Below are 24,002 nucleotides of genomic sequence, written 5' to 3'. Positions count from 1 at the left end.
TTGATTTTATCACTCCCTGCCACCTCCTGATGGTCAGGTTATCCTGGTAGGCTGATTGGTGTCTATACACCTCCCAAGTCGTGTTTACACTCTCATTGTGAGGTTGAATTGATGAAGTCATTTGTGATTTGTCGGATAAGGTAATCTGCACAGCCAGTATTGCTATTCCCCTCTTGATGAGCCCTGTACGCCACCGGCCAGTTCCATGGTGGACCACAGTCATTGCCACTGCCATCCTTGATCATCGTCACACCTTGCAAAATCTTAAGCAACATCTGTCCTCCACCAGCCTTATTATCTTGAAATGTCTTCAAGACAACAAAGAACAAAGGACAAAGCCTGTTACTTATTCAAACAGAGCAAGCAGGTGTGTTGGGATCGCTTTGTCTCCTCCCTAAAGTTCTCCTGTTCGTTTGGGCTGCATTCCGCAGCCTCCAAGGTTGTCAGTGGCAGTCTTCTATTTCGGTCCTTGCCCTACCAGGTAGACTTTGTATGAATCCATCAGTTTTCACAGAACATCTTGTGACCCATTTTGCAATGGCATCTGCATCAGCCTCCTACCCTGCCGCCTTCCTCATATGGAAACAGTGGGCTGAAGCTTCCCACTTATGTTGTACCCCTTGTCAGGTGGAATCATACATTGAACCTTTTATTGAATGATACCTTCTTCTGATTCTTCTGACCCTCTCTTCTTCCCACAATTCAGCCCCCCGCCATGATTCCATATATAACCAGTTACTTCAAAACTTTAATCCTCCACAATGGCAGTATCACTTCTGGGTGTTTACTCGTATTTAACTCCAAGGCATTTTCCCCTCTTAAAGGGTTGACCGTACTGTCCTTCCTGTTCTTAAGGCTGGTAAGAATTTGCTGTCGCTTGATAGTTACCACCCAATCAGTCTGACCAATGTTCCCTGCAAGTTAATAGAATGGATGGTGGCCTGTCGGCTCAGTTGGGTCCTTGAAACTTGGGCCTTCTATGTACTTGCCATGTGGCTTTCAATAGGGTTGGTCTCCTATTGATCATATGCTTTGACTGGAAACCGCAGCCCTTTTCTCAGTGCCACCATCTTGTCACAGTTTTCTTCACTCTTCATAAGGTCTGTGACACAGATTTCCGTGATCACATTCTACTTACAATCCATCAGTGGGGTCTTTGGGGCCCCCCTCCAATTTTTATTCACCAGTTCTGTGCCCAAGTCTTTCAGAGTTCATGTTGACACCTTTCTCAGCTCTCCAGAGACTCAGGAGAATGGTGTTCCACAGGGCTGCATACTAAGTGTCCATTTTCTTATTCCTGTTAATGAATTTGTGGCCTCTGCAGGACCCCTGCTCTGTACCCTGCTCTCTATGTGGTTGATTTCAGTATCTGGGCTAGCTTCCACTCGGTGATCTCTGCAGGCTAGCTTCCACTCGGTGATCTCTGCAGAGCAACAGCTCCATGGTGCCTTCTGGCACTCTTCCGCATGGACACTCTCGCACGGTTTTTAGTTCTCTCCCATTAAGTCGAGGTTGGTGCATTTCTGTTGCCGCATTATGGTCCATCCTGATCTGGAGCTCTACCTTGATGCCCAACACCTGACCATGGTCCCCCAGTTATGTTTCTCAGGTCTTCTATCGGACAACAAGCTTATTTGGTTGACTCATATCTGCCTTCTGAAGGTTAGTTGTTTTTAGAAACTCAATGTCCTTTGGTTCCTTGCTATACCTTTTGAGGTGTGGATCATTCGACCCTTCTCTGTCTTTATCAGGCATTAGTTCTGTTTCATCTGGACTATGGTTGTCAAGTTTATGGATCAACTGCCTCTTCCACGCTTCTCCTTTTGGACACAGAACGCCATCTTGGTATCTGTTTAGCCACCGGCGCGTTTTGTGCTAATCCTGTCAATAGCCTTTTGGTTGATGCTGGGATCCTTCCCCTTTCAGTTCAGTGCTCCCAGCTCCTGGTTTCCTATGCCGTCACTGTCCACTCTTCTCCTGCTCACCCTTCCTATTCTGTTCTTTCCATGGCTGTGGGACATCACTCACCTGCCGTCCTCCACCTGGCGTCCTCCATCTACATCTACGTGATTACTCTGCTATTCACAATAAAGTGCCCGGTAGAGAGTTCAGTGAACCACCTTCAAGCTGTCTCTTTACCGTTCCACTCTCGAACGGCATGTGGGAAAATTGAGCACTTAAATTTTTCTGTGTGAACCGCGATCTCTCTCATTTTATCGTGATGATCATTTCTCCCTATGTAGATGGGTGCCAACAGAATGTTTTCGTGATTGGAGGAGAAAACTGTTGATTGAAATTTCATGAGAAGATCCCGTCGCAACGAAAAATGCCTTTGTTTTAATTATTGCCACTCCTATTCACGTATCATGTATGTGGCATTATCTCACCTACTTCGTGATAATACAAATGAGCTGCCCTTCTTTGTACTTTTTCGATGTCATCCGTCAGTCCCATCTGATGCGGATCCCACACTGGCGGACAAGCGTGGTGTAAGCAGTCTCTTTAATAGACCTGTTGCACCTTCTAAGTGTTCTGCCAATGAATTGCAGTCTTTGTTGGCTCTACACACAATATTATCTATGTGATCATTCCAATTTAGGGTGTTTGTAATTGTAATCCCTAAGTATTTAGTTGAATTTACAGCCTTCAGATTTGTGTCACTTATCACGTAATCGAAATTTAGTGGATTTCTTTTAGTACTCATGTGAATAACATCACACTTTTCTTTATTCAGGGCCAACTGCCACTTTCCACACCATACAGATATCTCATCTAAATCATTTTGCAATTCATTTTGGTCATCTGATAACTTTACAAGACGGTAAATGACAGCATCATCTGCAAACAATCTAAGACAGCTACTGAGATTGTCTTCTATGTCGTTAATATAGATCAGGAACAACAGAGGGCCTATAACACTTCCTTGGTGAACGCTGGATATTATTTCTGTTTTACTCCATGACTTTCTGCTATTACTACGAACTGTGACCTTTCTGACAGGAAATCATGAATCCAGTCGTACAACTGAGGAAATATTCCATAGGCACGCAGTTTGTGTAGAAGATGCTTGTGGGGCATGGTGTCGAAAGCCTTCTGGAAATCTAAAAATATGGAGTCAATTTGACATCCCCTGTCAATAGCACTCATTACTTCGTGAGTATAAAGAGCTAGTTGTGTTTCGTAAGAACAATATTTTCTGAATCCGTGCTGACTACGTGTCAATAAATCGTTTTCTTCGATGTACTTCATAATGTTCGAATACAGTATATGTTCCAAAAGCATACTGCGAATCGACGTTAGTGATATGGGCCTGTAATTCAACAGAGTACTCCTACTTCCCTTTTTGGGTATTGGTGTGACCTGATCAATTTTCCAGTCTTTAGGTAAGGATCTTTCTGTGAGTGAGCGGTTGTATATAATTGCTAAATACGGAGCTATTGTATCAGCATACTCTGAGAGGAACCTGACTGGTATACAATCTGGACCGGAAGCCTTGCTTTTAGTAAGTGATTTAATCTGCTTTGCGACACCAAGGATATCTATTTCTATGTTTCTCATCGTGGCAGTTGTTTTTGATTGGAATTCAGGAATATTTACTTCGTCATTGTTGGTGAAGGAGTTCTGGAAAACCATATTTAATAACTCCGCTTTAGTGGCACTGTCATCAGTGACTTCACTGTTGTTATCGTGCAGTGAAGGTATTGATTGCGTCTTGCCACTGGTGTGCTTTATGTATGACCAGAATCTCTTTGGGTTTTCTGCCAGATTTAGAGACAGAGTTTCGTTGTGGAAATTATTGAAAGCATCTCGCATTGAAATATGCACTACATTTTGAACTTCTGCAAAACTTTGCCAGTCTTGGAGATTTTGCGTTCTTTTAAATTTGGCATGGTTTTTTTGCTGGTTCTGCAACAGCGATCTGACCCGTTTTGTGTACCGTGGGGGATCAGTACCATCACTTATTAATTTATGTGGTATATATCTCTCAATTGCTGTAGATACTATCTCTTTGAAATCGCTCCACAACTTTTCTACGCTTAAATGTTCCAATTGGAAGGAGTGCAGACTGTCTCTTAAAAAGGCATTAAGAGCATTTTTATCAGCTTTTTTAAATACACATACTTTGCGTTTCTTTTTGATGGCGTTGGGCTCTGCCTCGCTTCTCTCTGCCATGATCTCCATCTCCTCTCCTTGTCCTCTATCGCCTGTTCTCTCCCAACCACCCGCCCTTGGTTAGTTCCTTGGCTCCGGTTTCGGATGGATCTCTTAAAGGGTCTGAGAGCATCCATCGCTCCAGTGGTGTTTCATTGTTTGTTCCACCTCCTGTTATGTGAGTTTCCCAATGCCATTGTTTTTTTACACCTTTGGCTCTAAATCTTCCAGTCATGTGGGATATGCCTTCACATCTCTTGTTGTCCTGGAACACCATGGCTTGCCTGCCATGTATATGGTGTTTACTGTTGAATTTATGGCCATCTATTTGGCCCTCTGCTTTATTAAATGATCCTCACCCCCAGGAGACTATCGCTTGGTGTTTTCTCGGCCACCCCTTGGTCTCTGCCATCCAAAGTCTTCTTGCCAATCTTGGTGATGCTGCTTGTTCAGTTGACTTCCTTTGGGTTTCCGGGCATTTAATGAACTTGCTGATTGTCTGCTTGGGGGGGGGGGGGGGAGGGGGGGGATAGCTACCTACCCACCCTCCTCTGTGATCCCTCCAGGGACAGATTTGTGGCTTTACATCAAATATCTTTTTGTTCAGTCATGGGACAACTCTTTGGGGCCCTACCCTTCTGATCAGTAAACTTCGTGCAATCAAGGAGACTCTCTTCGTGTGGTGTCTTTCCCTCTGCCTCTCCTGGTGGGACTCTACCATCCTTTGCCATCTTCATATTGGCCATAGGAGGTTGACCAATGCGTTTTTACTCTGCAGTGGGACTCTCCCCCCCCCCCCCCCCCCCCCCCCCCTGCCACCATCTTTATAGTTGTGGGGCCCCACTGATGGTCATCCGTATTTTGCTGGACTGCCTCCACCATTTGGCCCATCACACTAAATATGCCCTCCCACCTTCTTGTCCTGAGTGTTGATGGACGACATTCGCATGGTTATGTGTGTCCCTGGTTTGCTTCGCAAAAGTGTTGGGTTCTCCTAGGTTTAAGTACCCGAATTTCCCTCGGAAAATGGAGTCTCTTGGTTAGTGTTGGTATTGGTTATGGAGGACTTGGCATTGCCTCCAAACGGGCCTGATTCTCTCTCCTCTTTCCTTACGTTTTGTCTGGTCTTTTGTGCCCCTTTGTTTCCCCTTTTCTTGTCTCCTTCCCCTGGTGTTGTCCCATTGTGTCGTGATCATGGCATGGTGTGTTATTTCTCTTCCTTCTGTCCCAGTGCTCTTTTTACCTCTTTGTTTGACCATTTTCCCTTCTATTTGACTGGACTGTGCTGTAGTGGTTTTCCTCCCTTGGTTTCTACCACCGATGGCCTCACTGTTTGGTCTCCTCTCTGAACAAACCAACTGCTGAGAGGATAATCATGGGGTCATCACTTTTTAGAAAATGAAGAACCTGGAGTTCTGCAGAGGGCAGGTTTGGGCCATGTTATAAGAAACTGAGGAAGGATTTTATTGTGTATAAAACTGATATAGTTGACTCCTCATAGGTGTATACCTAGAAATCTTCATTTGTCTGTGTCTATTGCTTCAATTCTGCCTATATTATTGACAGAGGTTTGGTGTGAATTTGCAAGTTTAAATGCCAATAACTGTGATGTACTGATATTAACCTTCAAACCTTAGTCCTGGAAATTGTAGTTATTTGACCTAGACCCTCAAATGCAGCCAATGTTAACTCACCATTTTGATTTCCAACAAGTAGTAGTGAGTTATCATCTTCATAACTTATCAATTTGGAATTGAGAGATGGCTCTGCATCATTTATGTACATTAGGGAAAGAAAAGGGCCCAGAACTGAGACTGGGGTACACCTTGCACGACTGTTTCATGTCTGGATTGAAAATTGATAATATGATCATTAAGTTGTCAGCTTTGTACATGTGTGCAATCAGTTGGGTATGCAGGCAGCATTTATGCCGTATTTCTCAAGTTTACTTAAGAATAACCCATAGTTTACCAAATAGAAGCCATTAGTGAGGTCTAGGAATATACCTGCTGTTTGTCTTCCTTGATCATCACCATACACTTTATGAAGAGACTCTGTAATTGCTTGGACAGTGCTAAAATCTTTATAGAAGCAGTGCTGTGTTTCTGTTAGTAACTATTTTTTGAGAAATAGTCACTATATTGTGTTAGCATTACAACTTCAAATTCCTTACAGAAGACGGGTGTCAATGGTGTGGTCACAAAGGTTGAGATATCTTTCTTGGATCCATTTTTATGCACTAGTTGAACTGTGCTTCACTTCAGTGCATTTTTCCTGTTAAGTATAATGCCATTATAACATTTTGTCACATCTTAAAAATAAGTTAGTATGTAGGTAAATAGCAGATGAACAGCAACTATATAGCATAACTGAGAAGGCTGCAGCTTCTTTCAAAGTAGCACCAATCAAGGTTGAACAGTGGTTAGCACATTGGACTTACATTTGAGAGGGTGACAGTTCAAATCCCCATCAGGCCATCCAGATTTAGGTTTTCTTTGACCTCTATAAATTGCTCCAGATTAATGCCGGGATAATTCGTTTGAAAATGGGACAGCTGATTTCCTTCCCCAACCTTTCGTAATCTGAACTTGTGGTCCATCACTGATGAGTGCACTGTTGACAGGACATTAAACTCAAATCTTCCAACCTTCTCTCAAAGTAGCGGGTATTTATCTAATTTACTCCATTAAATTTAGCTCTCATAAGAATGAATAGCATTATTCATTATAGTAATAGTTTGCTGAAATGAAATGAATGAAATGATCATATGGCATTGTTGGCCGGGAGGCCCCAATGAATGAATGAATCAGATCTTTAAAAAGCACATTATGTATAGTCATAAACAGTGGTTTATGACTAATCTGCTCATGTTCCTTAATCTGCTTTCTGTTCCACTTAAGTGTATTTTTGTATCAGCTATATTTTCTTAGTACTTCATTATGTTACCATTGTCTTATGATTTTCAGTTTCTGACTGAAATTTTTGACATGCTGTTGTATGGGCACTAATGACTGTTACTAATGAGTGCCCTAAAATGAAAGACTGAAGAACTAAGAAACATGCCTTGAGTCTCTGATTGGCTGCAATGATAGCTCAAGTTGAAGGCTTTGAAATGAACACAAAATAAAATCTGTATACAGAGTGTGCAGGGAAGCTAAGCCTAAATGGTTGCAGAAAAATGTAAATGAAAAGAAAGAAGGAAATTATCTCACGACACATTCAGCATATAGAAAAACCAATTTACAGCATATAAAAAAGCCAATTTACAGTGTTCAGTTACATTAAAAGTGAAGGTCTGAATATTAAGAGTGCAAGAGAAATTCCACTGTTAAAAACAGAGTGCAACCATTCCCATTTTATTAAATATTTCTCTTGGCTATCAGACTAATGAGAGAATATGGGTGGTGATTACATCCTGATCCGTAGACAGTTATTGAATTTTACTATGTGCCTGAACTGACCTGTGCACTGCTTCCTGTGCTTAAAGGATTTATATTTAACAATATTTCTGAAATGATAAGTCACTTGTTGAAAATACAGCTCATAGTTGGTCCATAGTTTGTCTCACACACAGTCTCATAGTACTTGTTCCATCTAGCCACAATGGAAAGTTTAACCTGAGAATTACATTTTCAAGAATTAAACAGACTCACTGGCTCACATAATAATTTCTTCCAGTATCTGATAATGTTGATAGGCACCTTAACATAATTCAAACTTCTCCATGTCATTAATGACGGGCCCCCATGTAATATTCCACAATGTCTCATCCACTTACAACTTTCAATACTTTGCAAACTTCTTCCACAAAACTTCTTCCACAAAACTTCTTCCACATTTATACAAATGTTTCCTTTATACACTGTGCTACTCAAAACCTTAGTTATGCAAATACTTATACATAAACTTAAACTTTCTCCAACACTGAGGCCACAGGCCATCCTTCACTGCCTGCCTATCCAACTCTAAACTGCCTCTCTTGCATTGGCCAAGCACATGTGATCTAATATGGAACTCCCTGTCTGTTAGTGTGAATCTGTTCCTTATGGAAGGCCAACAATATGGCATACAGTGGAAATGGTGGCTGTGACCAATTGCTAGTAAGGGCGTTGACAATGGTACCATTACAACAGGAGAGAACAGGTAGGTGGAAAAAGCACGTTGTAGGCCTCTAGGGGCGGGGCAGTGTGCTATTGTGATAGAAGAAAAAATAAATGCAAGTTGATTTGGGAGACATAGGGGACCTAATGTTAAAGTCAAAGTTTGGTAGAACTTAAGAAGACTTGTGACCTGATAGGATAGGAGTGAAGATTACTTTCCTTCAAAATTCCTGTAATCATTTTGGGAAGTAGCAACCAAATGACTGTTCAGTTTGGTGTATGGCATTGATGAGACTTTCTGAAAAATATGACGACGACACAGTCGTGAAGATATAAAGGGAAGATAAATGCGAGAACTGTTGTAAGTTAGACATCCTAGTTTTTAATATGAATAACATCTAGAAGAATGAATATGGAAATTGAGGGTACGTTAGGCAATGATCAGTTTTTCATTAGATAATAGTACCAAATGGCAGTTCTGAGGCTGCACTTGACAATGGAAGCAAAACTTTAGAAAAATCAAGACCCCTTCATGGGAGTTGTCAACAAAGAAAAAAGGTTTAAGGATATCTGAAATTTCCAGGAAAGTAGGTGTAAGCTATAGGGAAAGATGGGTGATTATGGAATGACTACGATGATGTTAGAGGGAGCTGCAGAGGATAAAAAAGAAGGGGAAGTCAGGGACTGGAATGTATCTAATAAAGAATTGATTATCAAACAAAGGAAACTCCAGGTAGGAATATCAACAATGTAGGAAAAGACGCTTACTGTAAAGAAGACACGTCAGGTTGCAGACAGGCACAACTGACGAAGACTGTAGCAAGAAGCATATGTGAGTGACTTTTAATTGTGCCTGTCTGCAACTTGTCATGTCTTCTTTATGGCAAATAACTGAATATGTTTGGTGTTAATGCTACCCTGTTTACTCAGTAGAGGAAGTCGTGGGATGTTGCATCAAATCAGAGGAGTGACAAGGGAAAAAAAGTCTTCTACAATGGGACCATGAATGGTCAAGTTGGTTGGCAGCGCGCCCTACTAAGATATCCAAATAAGAAGCAAGCTGCACAACAGCCATGAGGAATACTGCTCATCCTTCCATTCTCTACCTTACTGGAGGAACTGGAAAGTTGAAATGAGAGTCCATTCTCCACTAGTACGTTATTTTTTTATGAGGTTGCATAATTAAAACTGGTAGAAACATTGGACTTCTTTGAAAAACCATTGTGACTGGAAACCTGGAAAATTTATATTGTATTCTTCCTATCGGAGCCTGTATGATGGATAACGTTTTGAATGAGATAGAGCTCCTTCTCTCTGTTGCCTAGTTGTTTAAATTTGTCCTTTCCTGACTTATGAGAATTAGGATTAAAGTTACTGTTGGTATATACCCAGATGGACATAGAATTTACTGTTGTCAGAAGGTGTCCAAAGAGCCATCATAATCAAAATATGGACTACATGTCAAACCAAATGGGAAAATAAATGATAGATGAGATGGTGTAATCATGTTAGGTGACAGCTGCATTCAACTTCATAATTGTAAATGACATAACAACATTCATTCTCCAGTTATTTATGAAAAAAAGTGTAGATTGTATATTGTTTGAATGGTGACTGACAGCAGAGCAAACACTGTTCTAACATAATCAAACAATTGAGAATCCAGGATGGACAAATTACAGTATTATGGAAAGAATAGAGTGCTACTCACCATATAGCAGAGATGCTGAGCTGCAGTCAGGCCCAACAAAAAGACTGTCAAACAAGCAAGCTTGCAGCCGAAAGACCTCCTTCCGAATTGGAAAGAAAACACACACACACACACACACACAAATGCAACTCATACATGCCTGTGTGTGAGAGTTGCATTTGCCTGTGTGCGTGTGTGTGTGTGTGTGTGTGTGTGTGTGCTTTCTAATTTGGAAGAAGGACTTTTGGGCACAAGCTTACTTGCTTGACAGTCTTTTTGTTGTGCTTATCTGTGACTCAACATCTACACTATATAGTGAGTAGCAATCTATCCTTTTCATAATGGAAAATGTGTAAAAATGTAAGTTAATGCCGATGAGTAGGAAGATCAAACCTGTAATGTATGGATACAGTATTACTAGTGTTCTGCTTGACACAGTCAAGTTGTTTAAATATCTTGTGTGTAACATTGCAAAGCATATGAGATGGAACGAGCATGTGAGAACTGTGGTAGGGATGGTGAATGGTCGACTTCTGTTTATTGGAAGAATTTTATGAAAGAGTGGTTCATCTGTAAAGGAGACCTGGTGTGACCTATTTTTGCGTACTGCTTGAGTGTTTGGGATCCATACCAGATCAGATTGAAGGAAGACATCAAAACAATTTAGAAGCGAGCTGCTAGATTTGTTATCGGTAGGTTCGAACAATGTGTTACAGAGATATTTCAGGAACACAAATGGGAATCTCTGGGGGGGAAGGCGATGTTCTTTTCAAGAAACACAATTGGGAAAATTTAGAGAACTGGCATTTGAAGCCAGACTGCCAAATTATTCTACTGCTGCCAGCATACATTGCACTTAAGGACCATGAAGATAAGTTACGAGAAGTTAGGGCTGATATGGAGGCATATAGATAGTCATTTTTCCTTTGCTCTGTTTGCTAGTGGAACAGGAGTAGTAGTGGTACGGGGTACCCTCCGCCACGCACTGTGTGTTAGCTTGCGGAGTGTCTGTGTAGATTTAGATGTACATGTAGTCACTGTTCTTGCATATTAAAACATATACTGAATTCACCACTTGTCACGTTGATGAGTGATATCTTTCTAAGCTTCTTGGCTATGAGAATGTGAATTGATGAATGCATTTTCATACTATTTAATGGTATGGAGAGTACTGTGCAAAAATGGAAATAAGTGGAATTACAGGATCCCTTTCAGTTATTGTTGTGCTTCCTTGTTCACAAAACATAAGTATTAACCACAAATAAAAAAATTAACTCTTGTCAAGCTACTATATACTGTTTTGACTCAAGTTACACCTAACATGCTGAAATTAACAGGGAATTTACTACTTTCTAGTTTTAGTATTTATACGGTTAGAACGATATTTGTCATAGAATGGCATCTTCTTTTTCCATGTTAAGTGAATATCATTGCTGTATTTTTTTGATCACTTGCATTTCCAGTTACATATGATTGTGATCTCTGTTTGGTGGAAGTGAGTGACTCTTTAAGTGTGTAAGGACCTCAGTTTTAGTAAGCATTTTTTTAAAAAACGGAACTGAATTTCTCATGGCACACTAGGTGCCTAATAAAATACTTCTAAGTATTTTTCCTACATTTTTTCTCAAAGTATTCTAATTTAATCATTTTTCTTGCATTTTCTTTCTCTACGTATTGTACTTCTGAACCAGCGAAATTCACCCACCTCTTAAAGAGTCGCTTGTCAAAGTTTAATGCGTAGCTGTCCAGTATGTACACCTGCTGTTTTTTAGGTGTATGTTCTAGCCATTAGAAAGCACATGATCCATTTCATTCGGCCCAACTCAGTTCCCTTCCCCCATGAACCATGGACCTTGCCGTTGGTGGGGAGGCTTGCGTGCCTCAGCGATACAGATGGCCATACCGTAGGTGCAACCACAATGGAGGGGTATCTGTTGAGAGGCCAGACAAACATGTGGTTCCTGAAGAGGGGCAGCAGCCTTTTCAGTAGTTGCAGGGGCCACAGTCTGGATGATTGACTGATCTGGCCTTGTAACATTAACCAAAACGGCCTTGCTGTGCTGGTACTGCGAACGGCTGAAAGCAAGGGGAAACTACAGCCGTAATTTTTCCCGAGGACATGCAGCTTTACTGTTTGATTAAATGATGATGGCGTCCTCTTGGGTAAAATATTCCAGAGGTAAAATAGTCCCCCATTCGGATCTCCGGGCAGGGACAACTCAAGAGGATGTCATTATCAGGAGAAAGAAAACTGGCATTCTACGGATCGGAGTGTGGAATGTCAGATCCCTTAATCGGGCAGGTAGGTTAGAAAATTTAAAAACGGAAATGGATAGGTTAAAGTTAGATATAGTGGGAATTAGTGAAGTTCGGTGGCAGGAGGAACAAGACTTTTGGTCAGGTGATTACAGGGTTATAAATACAAAATCAAATAGGGGTAATGCAGGAGTAGGTTTATTAATGAATAAAAAAATAGGTGTGCGGGTTAGCTACTACAAACAGCATAGTGAACGCATTATTGTGGCCAAGATAGATACGAAGCCCACACCTACTACAGTAGTACAAGTTTATATGCCAACTAGCACTGCAGATGATGAAGAAATTGATGAAATGTATGACGAGATAAATGAAATTATTCAGGTAGTGAAGGGAGACGAAAATTTAATAGTCATGGGTGACTGGAATTCGTCAGTAGGAAAAGGGAGAGAAGGAAACATAGTAGGTGAATATGGATTGGGGGGAAGAAATGAAAGAGGAAGCCGCCTTGTAGAATTTTGCACAGAGCATAACTTAATCATAGCTAACACTTGGTTCAAGAATCATAAAAGAAGGTTGTATACCTGGAAGAATCCTGGAGATACTAAAAGGTATCAGATATATTATATAATGGTAACACAGAGACTTAGGAACCAGGTTTTAAATTGTAAGACATTTCCAGGGGCAGATGTGGATTCTGACCACAATCTATTGGTTATGAACTGCAGATTGAAACTGAAGAAACTGCAAAAAGGTGGGAATTGAAGGAGATGGGACCTGGATAAACTGAAAGAACCAGAGGTTGTAGAGAGTTTCAGGGAGAGAATAAGGGAACAATTGACAGGAATGGGGGAAAGAAATACAGTAGAAGAAGAATGGGTAGCTCTGAGGGATGAAGTAGTGAAGGCAGCAGAGGATCAAGTAGGTAAAAAGATGAGGGATAATAGAAATCCCTGGGTAACAGAAGAAATGTTGAATTTAATTGATGAAAGGAGAAAATATAAAAATGCAGTAAATGAAGCAGGCAAAAAGGAATACAAACGTCTCAAAAATGAGATCGACAGGAAGTGCAAAATGGCTAAGCAGAGGACAAATGTAAGGATGTAGAGGCTTGTCTCACTAGGGGTAAGATAGATACTGCCTACAGGAAAATTAAAGAGACCTTTGGAGATAAGAGAACCACTTGTATGAATATCAAGAGCTCAGATGGCAACCCAGTTCTAAGCAAAGAAGGGAAGGCAGAAAGGTGGAAGGAGTATATAGAGGGTTTATACAAGGGCGATGTACTTGAGGACAATATTATGGAAATGGAAGAGGATGTAGATGAAGATGAATTGGGAGATACGATACTGCGTGAAGAGTTTGACAGAGCACTGAAAGACCTGAGTCGAAACAAGGCCCCGGGAGTAGACAACATTCCATTAGAACTACTAATGGCCTTGGGAGAGCCAGTCATGACAAAACTCTACCATCTGGTGAGCAAGATGTATGAGACAGGCGAAATACCCTCAGACTTCAAGAAGAATATAATAATTCCAATCCCAAAGAAAGCAGGTGTTGACAGATGTGAAAATTACCGAACTATCAGTTTAATAAGTCACAGCTGCAAAATACTAACGCGAATTCTTTACAGACGAATGGAAAAACTGGTAGAAGCGGATCTCGGGGAAGATCAGTTTGGATTCCGTAGAAATGTTGGAACACGTGAGGCAATACTAACCTTACGACTTATCTTAGAAGAAAGATTAAGAAAAGGCAAACCTACGTTTCTAGCATTTGTAGACTTAGAGAAAGCTTTTGACAACGTTAACTGGAGTACTCTCTTTCAAATTCTGAAGGTGGCAGGGGTAAAATACAAGGAGTGAAAGGCTATTTACAATTTGTACAGAAACCAGATGGCAGTTATAAGAGTCGAGGGGCATGAAAGGGAAGTAGTGGTTGGGAAAGGAGTGAGACAGGGTTGTAGCCTCTCCCCGATGTTATTCAATCTGTATATTGAGCAAGCAGTAAAGGAAACAAAAGAAAAATTTGGAGTAGGTATTAAAATTCATGGAGAAGAAGTAAAAACTTTGAGGTTCGCCGATGACATGGTAATTCTGTCAGAGACAGCAAAGGACTTGGAAGAGCAGTTGAACAGAATGGACAGTGTCTTGAAAGGAGGTTATAAGATGAACATCAACAAAAGCAAAACGAGGATAATGGAATGTAGTCAAATTAAATCGGGTGATGCTGAGGGGATTAGATTAGGAAATGAGACACTTGAAGTAGTAAAGGAGTTTTGCTATTTGGGGAGTAAAATAACTGATGATGGTCGAAGTAGAGAGGATATAAAATGTAGACTGGCAATTGCAAGGAAATCGTTTCTGAAGAAGAGAAATTTGTTAACATCTAGTATAGATTTAAGTGTCAGGAAGTCGTTTCTGAATGTATTTGTATGGAGTGTAGCCATGTATGGAAGTGAAACATGGACGATAACCAGTTTGGACAAGAAGAGAATAGAAGCTTTCGAAATGTGGTGCTACAGAAGAATGCTGAAGATTAGATGGGTAGATCACATAACTAATGAGGAGGTATTGAATAGGATTGGGGAGAAGAGGAGTTTGTGGCACAACGTGATTAGAAGAAGGGATCGGTTGGTAGGACATGTTTTGAGGCATCAAGGGATCACAAATTTAGCATTGGAGGGCAGTGTGGAGGGTAAAAATCGTAGAGGGAGACCAAGAGATCAATACACTAAGCAGATTCAGAAGGATGTAGGTTGCAGTAGGTACTGGGAGATGAAGAAGCTTGCACAGGAAAGAGTAGCATGGAGAGCTGCATCAAACCAGTCTCAGGACTGAAGACCACAACAACAACAACAACTCAGTTCCTATTCATGTTCGCTGACTGCAGGTATGTTGTCAGTAAATCATATCATGCAGATTTTCTGTCAATGACAGACCAGACAACTCTCACACCAAGGTAGTCTTTTACATCTCTCATTGCCTGTTCTGCATGCAAATTAAACGTCTGTGGTAATAATGAGCAACATGTGCGATTCCTCCATGCTCCCCCCCCCACTCCAAACTCTGCTTCTATTATTAACTGCAGTGCAAAAATTGTTTCCCTGTTGCCTCCTTTTCTCCTAAAATCAAACTGATCCCCATCCTAACCTACTTTCAGTTTTCCCTTTCATTATTTGATAACGTACTCTTGTGAGTATTTTTAATCCATGTGGTACTAGACTGTTGTGCAGTTATTTTCTCAAAGTCTATTCTTGCTTTCTTTGAAAGAGCATAAATTATATTATTTTCAAAATCTATCAATTGAAGACATATAGTCTGAAAATGAGTCCGGGATCATATTTTGGCACTTTATTTTACAGGTCCGTCTTGATCACACAAGCTCTTACACTTCACTATCACCAGTTTCGGCTACTGTCATCTTCAGATGAGCACTTACTATGTATCTACATGTTTAGTTTGACGTTGATACAACATCTGAATATTTTATGATCTGAAGATGGCAGTAGCCGAAACCGGCAATAGTGAAGTGTAAAAGTTTGTGTGCTCAAGATGGACCTCCAAAATAAAGTTTTCAAAATGGAACTTCACCACTTAGGTAAAATGCTTCTTATTCCACTTTTTGGTCTGATGCCCACAAAATTTCCATTGGTCTTTCATCAATATCTGAGTGTTTGTTCCTTCTGAGTTTGTGAAAAGGTTTTCAAAATTCAGGAAACATTATTGTATCTTCCTTCTGATCTTCTTGTTCCATGTCCATATTTTCAGTTGGCTTAATTTCTCCTCAACAACTGTAAACTTTCTCAAGGTAGTTTTTCCATAGTCTCCTGTTATTTTCTGCTTCCATTATCCAGGTATCTTTGTAAAGTGCTTATTAGGCTGCCTGCAGCATCAGCACTACTGTGTTTCATTTTGTATTTATCTTGTATCTTCCCTCCATCAATTCTTCTTTAGGTTTTTACGTTTATGGATATATCATTTTGACTGACCTATATTGCTGATATTCACTTTCAACATTTTTACATTTCCATTGTTTATATATTAATTCCAGTATCTTGTCTGTTATACATGGCTGTCACTTTTCTGCCGTTTTCAGCCCTAGCACTTTTTCTGCTGTATTTACAACACCTCCTTTAAGCAAATTCTATTTGCTTTTCACACCAGTAACTCCTTGAAGTGGCATTTTTCTTTTGTCACTTGTTCTTTTGAGGTAACATGAATTTGTCATTCCTTCAATTTGCTGAGGTTCCAATGTTTCAGCTGCTTTCTCTGTAATTTGTTGAATTTTGACTGGCTTTTCATTAGTATTAGGTTATGGTTACCATCATTAGATTATTCTTAAATCTTTAACTTGATTTCTGAATTCTTTCCATTAAAACATAATGGATCTGATATCTTCTTTTTTCTCTTCTCAAGGGTTTCTCAAAAAGTGTCTGCACAATAATTAACATGTGCTTAACATAGAGTTCTATTACCCTCTCTCCCCTCTCATTTTGCTTATCAAGACCAAACTCTCCCTTTATTTTGTGTTTCTTGTATTTACCTGTGACTGCATTCCACTTGTCCATTACGACTAAATTTGCATTCTCCTTACTGATTGTTATGGTGCAGTGGTAAGACACTGGACTCTTTATTTTGGAGAATGTTGGTTCAAATGTATGTCTGTCCATCCTTATTTACTTGCTGAATTGCATAAGGCAAATTCAGAGATAGTTCATTTGAAAGGACACAGCCAGTTTCCTTCCCTACTCAAAGTTTGTGCTCCACTTTTAGTAACCATGTTGCTGAGCGAATGTTAATCCCTAATCTTCCTTTTCTAACAACGTCTTTAACATAGTTCATGAGTTCATTAATATTATCATACACTGCCACAATTTCACTGTCATCTGCATCTTCTTCTTCTTTTTTTTTCCTACCAATAATTTTTTACTGTATTGTCAGTTTCCTTATTCAGTACTATTGCTACTCCTCACCATTGCCTGCCCCAGCAGGTATAATCCTGTAACCCTTCACTCCAAAAATCCATCTCTGTTGGCAGTCACTTTTCCTATCTGCATCCTTTCGATGTTTGTCTTTAACCTAGAGTTTTTTTTAGTTACCACACTACCTTAGGTTTGTAACATTCCATGTGCCTACCCTAATTAGCAATCTCTTTTTATCTTCAGCTCCCCCTTAGGTGTGCTGGTCCAGAGATCTAAATGGGGAACTATTTTGCCTGCAGAATATTTTCCCTGTGAGGAAGCTCTTATGACATTCTCAGCATAAAACTGCAAAAGATAATGTTGTGGTTTTCTATTGCCTTTTGGATCACAGTATTGCAGGTGTCAATAAGTTTATGCAGACTTAACTGGAAAATCATTTTTTGTACAACTTAAATGTTGAATTAATATGAGAAAGTACTAATAGTGGACACATAGAAGTGTTAATGTGCAGTTTTACAGTATTTTCTACGTTAAAGTTCCCAATGCAGGGAAGAGATTTATAAAGCAGGCTGTGTTAATGGAAAATATAACTATTCCTTAAACAAGTTCCTACAACAATTTGAGGCTTGTTTTTCCATAAAAATTAAGAGTAAAATATCAAGCTTAAGGGGGGTAGGATGTCTAACGGGCCGACTTGGAGCAGGTGAGGCACCACAGGACATTTTAATTTCTACTGTCTATACTTTTACAAATAAATTCATAAAACATTGTCAGCATGACCAGGAAGGATTGAGGACTCACACTCATAGCAGTGGAAGTTCAAAAACTTAGCAAAATACCTTTTTTTTTCCCATATGAAATTTCATCATTTTTTCACTTACTACTGGCTGCATTTGTTTCTGTAGGTACACTTTTCTTCGTAAGTAAGAGAGATTCTTCGATAGATTTTGCACACCATACAAGCAATACTTACAGGTGCACGAAACTCTAGAATTTTCCAAATCTATTAAAAACTGTGGTAAAAATTGAGATAATTAACTATAAAATTTGAGTTTTTTCTAAACATGAAGTTTAAAATGTAACAGTTCATTAATTTTTTCATAAATTAAATAAACTCTAGAGTTTCATACACATGTAACTATAGTTTGTATGCTGTGCAAAATTCATCGAAGAATCTCTCTTACTTAGGAAGAAAAGTGTACCTATAGCAACAAATGCAGCCAGTAGTAAGTGAAAAAATGATGAAATTTCACATGTAAAAAAATATATTTTGCTACGTTTATGAGTTTCCACTGCTATGAGTATGAATTCTGAATCCTTCCTGATCATGCTTTCAAAGTTTTATGAATTTATTTGTAAAAGTGTAGACAGTGGAAATTAAAATGTCCTGTGGTGCCTCTCCTGCTCCAAGTTGGCACGTTTGACGTCCTACCCCCCTTAAGTAGTGATGAAAATTAAATTAAGTTTCCCAATAATAGTTTGTGACTGGAGTGGTGAAACATTTAAATCATTGGCCGCTATATTCGGTGATTAATTATACCACAGTTTGCTGATTTTTCTGTGATGACCTAAAAGTAAAGACTTATCAACTTCTGCATTAAAACTTTTCCAAATATTGTACTGTCATTGTGATGATGTTGTCACATACTTGGAAGAGTTTAAATGGAAATGATAATGGCTGCAAAAACCTACACTTACAATTACTGATGTGTTATCTTAGTCTGCCAGGCACTACTGTAATGTTTCTGTAACTTACACGTAAAGATTGAGATTATTTTTTGGCAGCTAGTCCCAGCATGGAAACTCTAACACCTGAAGGAAACTATTTAAAGGATATAAAATAATGTATGTAATGTTTGGCTGTAAAATTGATAGTATATAATGTTGTTTTATTCACGAAATGGTTTACACATATCAGTCAGACAAACCAATGTATATGTCTAAGCTTTCCAACAGCACCAATAGTGGTATCCTTCTGTCTGCATTTGTCATGTTCTTCCTCCTCCACAATGATAACTGAAATTGCAGTGAACAGCAAAGGCACTGCCAGAGTCATCCTTCTTTCCTAATTATCGTATAATCCATGAAATTAAGCAGACTTCTGTACTGCCAGTGACTGATATTGCATCATCTTCCCAAACACTGTTACCATATCTTTTGGTAGACACATTTTATTTTTCATGGCTGATTAAAGTTTTATGGTAAATTTAAACTGTAACTTGGCAGCAGGTTGAATCTGGAAGTACAGGTCTGCCAAATATGTGCCAACGACTGAATTATGTGAAAATGATTCATCATAATACAATTTGAGTTTCATTTCTTGTCTATGTTTTAAAATTATTGCAAAAAATTTGTAAAAAATAAAGCGTTTACATTTGAGTGTTGCAGACACATCAGATTATTTCAGCAATTTTTGTTTGCAATGGAAATATAAAATTGCAGTGACTGGGCTCATAAATACCACTAAAATTTATTTTATAATCCACCAATGTTAATGGTATAATTGATAAATTTTCTTTTGTTACTCCAACTTCAATCATACCCCTCTCCCCATCCTAATCCACTGCTCCGTGTCAATGTGTGATGCAGACAACTCTTCCCGTCTGTGGTCAGTATGAGCTCACTGGTACTACGTTTTTGTCCTGTGTGCCTACCTGCCTCTCCATGCCAGCCACCAGCTATGCTTTCCCAATCTTTCCTCTCTCTCCCTGTCTCCTTTCTCCGTCCACCTGCTCCGCTGCTCAATAACCCTTCATCCTAGTTGAGCTGTAATACTGGAACAGTTTTATCAGTAGCCGTACAGCTCTACATGTATGTCTGAAGAAGGCTGTTCTGGAAGCTAGCAACATTCTCAGTCTTGTTGATGTGCTTTGCAGCAACTCAGTGTCTCGACTGTTTGGTGAGTTGTTATTTTTATTCTTTCAGTTGTCATTATTTCTTTTTCTGATTTGACTTTTGTGTTTCAGTTTTGGTGGAATAATTCCACCAGTTGCAAAAAAGTTACATCAGGAGCACATTGAAAAAGTTGTTCAGGATGCTTTGAAAGCATCACATTTGAATATGGATGATATTGATGCCGTAGCAGCTACTGTTAAACCTGGTAATATGGCCTTGTCATATGGAACACTGCTGTTATTGTTCTGTCATCCTGCTGTGAAACATTGGTATCTTACAACAAACTAATTCATGCATACATTAGTTTAAATAAATTGCCTGGTTCAGTGACAAATTCTTGCCTTTGTAGCTGTCAGATGAGTTCGTATTTCAAATACCTGTTAAGTATGAGTGGCTAAGAGTAGAAATGGCATGGAGCAACAGCAATGCCAAGAAATTTTTATTAAAGAACAATCAGGGCAGTGAATGGATTTGAATTTTATTTGTTGCAAAATAAATAAATAATTACTCAACAAATCATAATAGATATACAGCTTCGTGATAGAGTGCAAGCAAAATGTATTACCTGTCATTAAAGAAATAACTATCCAAAAGAAATGGGAAATCACTGGGTCAAGGTGTTAATACGAGGGCTATTCAGAAAGTAGGGAACGTTTTGGCATTAAAAAAAAAAAAAAAGGAAACTAAGTGCAAGAAATACATTTTATTATATACATCTGAAAGAGCGACTGACATACTACTTTTACACATTGTCACCAAACACATTGAGGCACTTGTCATAGCGGTGGACAAGCTTTGAAAGAACTTCGTCATAAAATTCTGCCGCCTGAGACTTGTGGTAGCCTAGCTTTTGAGCAACAATTTCAAACAACAAAGTCCGTGAAACTTCTGGAAAAGAAAGCGAAAGCTCTGTTACTGTAAAGCAACGGTTTTCATGAATCGTTTCATCAACTTGAGCGACAAGATCGTCAGTCACAATGCTCGGGTGTCCACTCTTCTCTTCATTATGAACATTGGTTCGACCATTTTTAAAGCGAATGCACAATTTCCGGATGGAACGTTCACTCATTACGTTGTTTCCATACACTTTGCACAGTTCACGATAAATTTTTACAGGTTTTAGGTTTTTTGCCAACAAAACCTGTATCACAGACTGCACCTCACAACTGGCGGGGTTTTCGATTGCAGCGCACATTTAAAATTCGAATGTCGAAAAAACCAGATGCGCAGAGACGTTCCCACTGTCACAGATGGGTGCCAACTGAGCTGCCGAGCACGCATATACCAAAATATACACCATTGGCATTCGCCTAGAGGTGTCAGACAGAAATGTTCCCTACTTTCTGAATAGCGCTCATAGCTTGGGTCCAGAACAATAATAAATTACATTTCATTGATGCTAACAGTAACTGAGAGTATGGATGTGACCATAGTGTGCATGAAAACACATGAACTCAGAATTCCATCTCATTTATAGGCTTAGTGGTTCTTGAGAAGATCTCTGTTCTTAGTGATTTTGTAATGTTACAGTTTCATGCTGGAAGAAGAATATCAGTGTACCCTTCTGGAGAAGCTTATAATTTCATGACAGTCAACAGAACTGATTTTGCATAACAGCATATAGAACCAGTGCTTTACCCCAGCTGAACATTAAAAAAGATCACAATGTACATCTACCAGGACAGTATTAGATTACCAAATATTGTGTGTGTACTGTGGTCTTCAGTATGAAGACTGGTTTGCTGCAGCTCTCTGTGCTACTTTATCCTGTGCAAGCCTCTTCATCTCCAAGTAACTACTGCATCCTACGTCCTTTGGAACCCGCTTACTGTATTCATCTCTTGGTCTCCATCTTCAATTTTTACCCCTCCTCCCCTCTCCATACACTTCCCTCCAGTACTAAACTGGTTGTTGTGGATTGGCAAGACAGCCAACCCACTATAAGGAAGCCGAAAGGCACGCGTTTAAACTCACGCAGGCTGGCGTGAGGTCTGGAACAGGACAAGGAATTGAGACTAGCAAAAAACGTACGTATCTTCTGGAATACTTAACTTTAATCCATAATTGGTGAACATCGCTCTTGACGGTACATGTTTTACAGCATCAATAATAACTGGTAATGGTGCCTTGCTAGGTCGTAGCAAATGACATAGCTGAAGGCTATGCTAACTATCGTCTCGGCAAATGAGAGCGTAATTTGTCAGTGAACCATCGCTACCAAAGTCGGCTGTACAACTGGGACGAGTGCTAGGAAGTCTCTCTAGACCTGCCGTGTGGCGGCGCTTGGTCTGCAATCACTGATAGTGGCGACACGCGGGTCCGACGTATACTAACGGACCGCGGCCGATTTAAAGGCTATCACCTAGCAAGTGTGGTGTCTAGCGGTGACACCACATGCCTCCCCCGCAAATCGGTGTACGGTTGTGTTATAAGGCTTCCGCCTGCCGTGGGGAGGACCCCATGTTGACGAATGTGACGAGGTGGGGAGCCTAACAACAGGCGAGGCTGTGCCACCCGCACCCTGCCATTCGGTCCGAGGGGAGTTAGGAAACGCCTGAAAACCTGCTCCAGGATGCACGCCAACATGCGGTGTATGCGCCCGCAGAGAGACAGGAGGGGCCGAAGGGTCGACCTCCATCGGGCCGGGGCACCCGACGGGCGAAGACGCCATATGGTCCGGAGCGGGCAAGAGGTCCATGTCGGAGGACAACTGGTCATGGGAAGCGATCGGCGGCGCGTGACCCAGGGAGGCGCTCGGCGGTTGCAGCGACGCGTCCACTGCGGGCATCGCCGCCGGGAGAACAGGTGGCGGCAGCTGCGGCGCGTCGCCATGGGGCAAAATGGAAGGCAGCGTCAGTAACACCTGGGGCTGAGGCAAGCCAGTAGATGGGTCCTCAGGGCGCTGACTGGACGGCACCGTCGCTGAAAGCAGACGGCGAGCGGCAGATCCCATGCGACGACAGAGGCGCAGCTGGTTGAGATGCCAGCGCACCTCACCAGAGGCCCCCAAAACTAGATACATAGCGCGGCCGAGGCAGCGAAGAATGCGCCCTTCGAGCCAATGCCGTGAACCTCGATAGTGACGATAGTAGACAATGTCGCCTGGAGCAAAAGCAGGCGTCTGCCGCTGCACAGGAACCTGATGCGGCGGATGTAGCAAAGACATCAAGGTTCGATGAGGATGACCGTGGAGCAACTCAGCCGGAGAGCGACCATCTCGGGGCAGAGAGCGATACGAAGACTAAAAGAGCAATAACGTGTCCTCCCGAGAATGCGACTCTTTTAACTTCAACATCTGTGACTTGAAAGTCTGGACCAATCGTTCAGCGGCATCGTTTGAGTGTGGCGAAAACGGCGCGGTTGTCAGATGTTGAATACCATTGGCCTTGCAGAATGACTGAAATTCTGCGGACCTGAATTGTGGGCCATTGTCGGAAACAATAGTCTACGGAAGACCTTCAATGCAAAGAATGGCCATTCAAAGAATTTCCGCGACGGTGCAGATTGTTGTTCGGCACACACCATGCAAGAAGAGCACATAGTCGTAATCGCAGCATCGATCCCGAACCAAGTACAGTGCTGACGAGCAAGTTGTTTCGTTCTCACTATACCCCAATGTCCTTGGTGGAGAAGCTGTAAGACAGAGGACAGTAACGAATGTGGGACCATGACCCTGGACTGATCATTATCAGAACGCAACAGCGAAACACCACATCGTACAAAAAGTCTCTCCTTGTGAGCAAAAAATCGGCGAACCAACGGATCCTCGATCCGTGACTTTGACAAGGGCCATTGCGTAGCAACAAAACGCAGAACGGTATCAAGGACAGGGTCAGCAGCTGTGGCTGTAGCTACACGACGAAAATCAGTCGGAAACGATTCGACCACGTCATCAGTTTCCACATCAATGAACATGCAAGCAAGTTCGTAGGAATCGAATGCTCTATCCTCAGCAACAGGCAAACGGGACATCACATCGGCGTTT

The 24,002-nt window shown here is 40.8% G+C and overlaps 1 protein-coding gene across 3 annotated transcripts in view; it reads left to right on the top strand.

The window, feature by feature from the left end:
• LOC126236572 (tRNA N6-adenosine threonylcarbamoyltransferase, mitochondrial) overlaps positions 1–24,002 on the top strand; it is a 131,822-nt gene that overhangs the window by 6,632 nt on the left and 101,188 nt on the right. For all 3 annotated transcript variants that reach the window (XM_049945982.1, XM_049945981.1, XM_049945983.1), the window contains exon 2: positions 20,089–20,222. In XM_049945982.1, the coding sequence (XP_049801939.1) occupies positions 20,089–20,222 (134 nt within the window). The remainder of the gene's footprint in view (positions 1–20,088; positions 20,223–24,002) is intronic.

Source organism: Schistocerca nitens, chromosome 2, assembly GCF_023898315.1.
Source record: "Schistocerca nitens isolate TAMUIC-IGC-003100 chromosome 2, iqSchNite1.1, whole genome shotgun sequence".
NCBI lineage: Eukaryota > Metazoa > Arthropoda > Insecta > Orthoptera > Acrididae > Schistocerca > Schistocerca nitens.
Note: the sequence above shows the minus strand (reverse complement) of the source record. Positions and strands in the feature narration are given on the sequence as shown.